This window comes from the organism of the source record quoted next (genome assembly GCF_019968985.1).
Source record: "MAG: Porospora cf. gigantea B chromosome Unknown PgB_NODE_1663_length_5158_cov_117.074, whole genome shotgun sequence".
In the NCBI taxonomy this organism is placed as follows: Eukaryota; Apicomplexa; class Conoidasida; order Eugregarinorida; family Porosporidae; genus Porospora; species Porospora cf. gigantea B.
The window spans coordinates 1-5158 of NW_027178724.1; the positions used below are offsets into that span (position 1 = coordinate 1).

Genomic DNA, 5158 nt, shown 5'->3' on the forward strand with positions numbered 1-5158 from the left:
TGGCAGCCACTAGTCGTCAGCGATGAGATCACCGACTGTGGATGCTGCCCCCAAACACCATCCTTGGTCGTCAACTCGGAATAATGGAATTACGATTTTGAGGGCTATGGCATATGAATTGTGGGGTAACCGCTCGATTGGCGGTTGTGGGTAGTAGGGGCGCGGAGGAAGCAGTATCCCACCTGTCGTGGCTCTGTTTTTTTGGGGCTGTTAAGGAGAGGACAGAAGCGATTAATGCTAAACTCCCATAATGACTGGCTTGAAAGAGAAGTTGGACCGCGTCCTGAACGACCGCAACGCCCTTCGACGCTCCGCGCGCTACACATTCCAGCACTTCGATAGGAACGGCGACGGCGAGCTCTGTCTGTTGGAGCTGCGTAGGTGTATCGACTCATTGGTACGCAATATGGAACTACCACCGGTGGATGACGAGACAGTATACAAGCTTATGCAACGGTACGACGTCGACGAGAACGGCGCTCGCCTTAGTCAAGCGGAGTTCGCGATGCTCTATGAGAGCATCCTCAGCAACGTGCGTGCTAAGTATTACCAAGACCGCAAGCTGTGTCTGGACCGGCAGCAGATGGTGGGCCACAAGCAATTGAAGCGCGAGGAACAATTCTGGTCGTTTTTTTCGAAAGTGAGGCGTCTCGGGGCAGGTAGTTTCGGAGAGGTGTTTTTGGTGAAGGACAACACCTCCAAGCTCGAGCGGGTCTGTAAAGTCATCGACAAGAAGACGTCGAGCTGCCCACTGCTGCAGATCTACGCTGAGGTCGAAATAATGAAACGAGTCGACCACCCTTCCGTCATCAAAATCTTCGAGGTCTTTGAGGACTCGCAGTACATGTACATCATTATGGAGACCTGTCTCGGCGGAGAACTCCTCGCCTACATCCTGGAGATGGAACAGAAGGGCAAGCGCTTCAGCGAGGCTCAGGTGGCCAAGATAATGAAGCAGGTCCTGGAAGCCGTGGCCTACTGCCACAGCCAGAACATCATCCACAAGGACCTCAAGCCCGAGAACATCATGCTGCACACAGAAAATAACTTCGACACTGTGAAGGTCATCGACTTCGGAGTCGCGGAGACGTTTGCCTCTGGTAAGTATATATTCCCTGCAGGCACCGCACTCTACATGGCTCCTGAGGTTTTTAACCGCCGGTGTGGCTTGAAGGCCGATGTTTGGTCGTCCGGGGTCATTCTGTATGTGCTTCTCACCGGGATGCTGCCCTTCTTCGGCAACTCCACAGAGGAGCTCTCCCGGAAGATCCAGAAGTACGAGCCCAATTACGCCGTGGACTGCCGCGCCATCTCCCGTCAAGGCCGCGATCTCTTACGGCGTATGCTCTCGAAGAGCGTTCATGACAGACCCTCTGCTAAGGAGTGCCTCAGTCACGAGTGGTTTCGCCAGATAAAGAGCGAGACCGCGGTGCTGGACTGCGACCTGGAGAGTAACCTCCAGAAGTACATGCGAGGCAATGAGCTCAAGGGCCTGATCTACAACGTGATGTGCCACGATATGAACGTCACAGGACCAGAGATCCGTAAGCTCTCGAAGCTCTTTCGCAGCATGGACACCAACAAGGACGGGGTCCTCAGTCGGGACGAGATTGCTAGATGCTTGTCACAAGCTGGTTGGTCCTCGCGGGACATTGATCGGCTAGTAAACGCCATAGACGCCTCTGGCGAGGGAGCTATCGGGTACACGGAGCTTGTTGCGGCGTGTATGGATTGGTCGGAGTCCTACTTGAATCTCGTCTGGGGAACCTTCCAGAGACTCGACTCGAATGGGGATGGCGTCATCTCCGCTGAGGATTTCCGCACTCTTCTTACTGGGAAAGACGGTGGTAGCATCTCCGAGAAAGACATTCGAAAGATGCTTAGGGAGGTCGATCCCTCCGATACCGGTGTCACCTGGGATAACTTTAAGAAGTGGATCCTGGGTTAAGATTGATTGTATTTACGCTCCAACTACGCTCGTGCGCTCAATTCATAAAGCGCGTGAGCGGTCTGCTACCGCACTGTGATTGTCATATTAGGCCATGATTGGATCCCAAAGCTACAATATTGTGATCGTCATAGCCAAAATTAGTTCAAGATCAACCCATCGAACTTCTCCTGGAACCACTGCATCGAATCAGCCTTTGTAACCTTGTGCTGGTTCCCAATGGTGGATCGGCAGCGTTTGCGGCGGCTGATCCTCTGTCCGGGCCTGTCCAAAACGACGTAGAAGTCCATGCCATAGATACCGGTGGAGGGGTCGTACTTGATACCCAGGTCGATATGCTCCTGGATGCCGAAGCCGAAGTTGCCGCTCTCAGAGAAGTTTTTCTTTCTGAGCTCGTACTCCTTGACCTTGAGTCCCTTCTCAAGGAGCTCCTCAGCCTTGTCGCCCCTAATGGTGACATAGCACGCAATCTTCTCGTTTCTTCGGATGGAGAACGAACGGATAGTCATGCGAGCCTTAGCCAACACGGGCTTCTTCCCGGTGAGCTGCTCCAGCACTCGGCACGCCTTGGTCACGCGATCCCCCGACTCGCCGACGCAGATGTTGAGCACGAGCTTCTCGACGGAGATCTTCCGCATGGGGTTGTTGGAGTTCTTGACCATGGTGATCACTAGTGTACAGCGATAAATCGCACTTTTCGAGTGCCGTTTTGTCCCCTGAGCTCAGATAGAGGCGGTTCAATAGCGCAACCTCTGTGAACGGTACAGGTGCGGTTAAGTGACCAACATGTCGTCAACAAAACAATCTGCTGCAAATTCGTCACTTCGCTAACTTCAAGATGGTGTTTGCGGTCTGCTGCGCAGCTCCCAAAGCCTCTTGACGTCGCCTGTTCTTCTTTCGCTGTGATTTGGACATGCCTTTGCCCTGGGCCACCTTCTCTTCAGCTTTCTTGATCTGAGCTTTCATAGTTTTTTGAGCACCTCGTGCTTTCTTGGACTCTAGGGCTCGCGAATCGAGGCAGTGCTCCACCTGTAGCACACGGACGTGGATCTTCAGCTGCTGGCTTTCGGAGAGCTGCTTCGCTTTGAGCACGTCGATCTTCGATTGAAAACAGACCAACGCCGCCTGCTTGCTGGTGTGCTCCACAGGATCACGAAGAAGTTTGACGCCCTTCACAGGCCCCACAGTCTTCTCAAAGTACTCCCAGATGACATCTTCTTCCGTGTAGAAAGGTAGTCGCCGCACGAACACGGTTGACTTAGGGTCAAACGCGGCTCTGCCTCGTAATTCACAAGGGTTCATACAGAGTCGGTGACCGTCCAGTTTCGGTGCATTGGGAAACGAGCGTAATGTTTTGGCCACCTCAGAGCGTCTTGCAAAGCGGACAAAGGCCTGCTTGGAAGAGCAGGTTTCCACTAGCTTTCCCTTCCGAATCGCCTTGTTCGCGATCTTGCGGTATTTGGGATCAATGGGGACCCCTCGGAAGACGACGTTCTCCACCAAGGACTTGTCCAGTTGCAAAAACTTGACCAAGCGTCCCGCAGTGGCCTCCACCGGCACATTGGAGATGAACAAAGTACGCGACTTCTCTTCCTTCAGTTGTTCTGGCGTTTTGGCTGCCTTCTCGGCAACCCCAAAGGTCCTCTCCGGGCTCGATTCTATCTGCACTTCCTCGTCGGAGGAGTCCTCATCCGGCTCCACAGAGCATTGGGCCGCCCTCGCCTTCAGAATGGCAGCAGTAACGTCGGGATTTCGATCAACAGCTCGAGGCACGGAGCTCAACGCCGCGCTAAGGGGCCCGCTTTCTGCGTCGCCTATCAGGTCGTCGAAAAGACCCATGAAATCACGATTTTCTGACTGTCTTGACTCAGCACCGTCATTTGATTCTTCGTGTCACGCCAGATCCAACAACGAAATGTCGAAATCCAAAATCAATGTTTCCTGATTACGATTCATACAGCTACGAGGAGACCCTGCCAGACGATCACAGGCGCCTGCCACGCCTCAACCACTCAGGGTCGTTCAGAAATCGAAACCGGCACGAATCGACACACCTTCCCCACGATCGGCCTGTTATTGAGGAAGTGCCCCTGCCCGAGTACGAAGTCGTTCATCAGGATGGCGCGGCTGTCTCCGCCGCCTTTCGGCCGTGGATGAGGGAGCCGGCAGAATCGGTTGACTCTTACCCTCGGTCGGACAACCCTCGTGCTTCCTGCACGCCTTCCAGCCACCCCTCGGACGTGGAATGCTCTCCGCCGGTCGCACGCCATGTGCCTTTACCCACCCACACGATGGCCCCCGATGCCGCATCATCCTCCTCAAGCGAAGTGCGGAGACCCAACTTCGACCCTGCATGGTATGCCAGGCCTGGCTTGTCGGTTGAGGAGGTGGAGGACTACAAGCAGGCATTCGACGTGTTTGACGTGCAGGGCCGTGGACGTGTTGACCCACTGGAACTGCGCCGAACTCTGCTCTCTCTGTCACAAGACCACCGGAACTCGACACTGTACATGATACTGGCCGAAGTGGAGAAGTACACCAAGCCCATCGGCTTCGAGGACTTCCTCAACATCATGACACAGAAAGTGCTGAACGCATCAGGGTTCACGAGTAGGCAAGACGTGTCCAGAGTGGGTGCTGCGGGCGCCAACAACGCAGATTTTCCGCCTGTTTGACGATGACAACACAGGCACGGTCTCTCTGACGAACTTGCAACGGATGTGTAAGACTCTGGGGGAGCGTCTATCAGTCACGGAGATGAAGGAGATGATAAAACGGGCAGATAGTAGCCGAACCGGGGAGGTCTCCTTGGAGGACTTCTATTCTATCCTTACGCGCCGAGTGATTTGAATCCACAGGAATGTGCTGTGACGTCACCACATGATAACATAATATCTAATTAAATGCGCGTATCGACCTGCACCAACGTCAGTCCTCCCTTGTTACAACAGGGAGGGCTCATGATGGCGGTCCTTAAGAAGAGGATCGCAATGAACTTGGCTCGGGAAGTACCAGTTCCCCATAGATACCCACGCCCACTGGACCTGGCTGCGCCCCACGTCCGGAAGAAGGCGAAGCCCAAGAAGAACCGGGTGATGCGACCGATGCGCCCGTTGGCGCTAGGTCCGAATGGGTTCTTCGAAGACCACCCATTGCTCCAGACACCCCACCAGACCCCCTTCCAGACTCCATTCCAGACTCCCGTCCCAC

At 54.4% G+C, this 5158-nt stretch overlaps 4 protein-coding genes across 5 annotated transcripts; 2 read left to right on the forward strand and 2 right to left on the reverse strand.

Annotated features, from left to right (window-relative positions):
- Nucleotides 1–250: 250 nt before the first annotated feature.
- KVP17_004359 (uncharacterized protein) lies at nt 251–1948 on the forward strand (the record flags this gene model as incomplete). The annotated part of the gene is made up of 1 exon (XM_068522475.1): nt 251–1948. The coding sequence occupies one exon, from the start codon at nt 251–253 to the stop codon at nt 1946–1948; it is 1698 nt and encodes a 565-aa protein (XP_068377990.1).
- Nucleotides 1949–2088: 140 nt separating this feature from the next.
- On the reverse strand, nt 2089–2610 carry KVP17_004361 (uncharacterized protein; the record flags this gene model as incomplete). Its single annotated transcript, XM_068522477.1, has 1 exon — nt 2089–2610. One exon carries the CDS (start codon nt 2608–2610, stop codon nt 2089–2091), a length of 522 nt encoding a protein of 173 aa, XP_068377992.1.
- Nucleotides 2611–2767: 157 nt separating this feature from the next.
- KVP17_004360 (uncharacterized protein) lies at nt 2768–3787 on the reverse strand (the record flags this gene model as incomplete). Its single annotated transcript, XM_068522476.1, has 1 exon — nt 2768–3787. The coding sequence occupies one exon, from the start codon at nt 3785–3787 to the stop codon at nt 2768–2770; it is 1020 nt and encodes a 339-aa protein (XP_068377991.1).
- Nucleotides 3788–3882: 95 nt separating this feature from the next.
- Nucleotides 3883–4798, forward strand: KVP17_004358 (uncharacterized protein; the record flags this gene model as incomplete). 2 transcript variants are annotated; one of them, XM_068522474.1, is made up of 2 exons in its annotated part: nt 3883–4578; nt 4607–4798. In XM_068522474.1, the coding sequence occupies 2 exons, from the start codon at nt 3883–3885 to the stop codon at nt 4796–4798; spliced, it is 888 nt and encodes a 295-aa protein (XP_068377989.1). The 2 variants fall into 2 exon arrangements, with proteins under 2 accessions (XP_068377989.1, XP_068377988.1); XM_068522473.1 differs by having other exon boundaries at nt 3883–4623.
- Nucleotides 4799–5158: the final 360 nt, after the last annotated feature.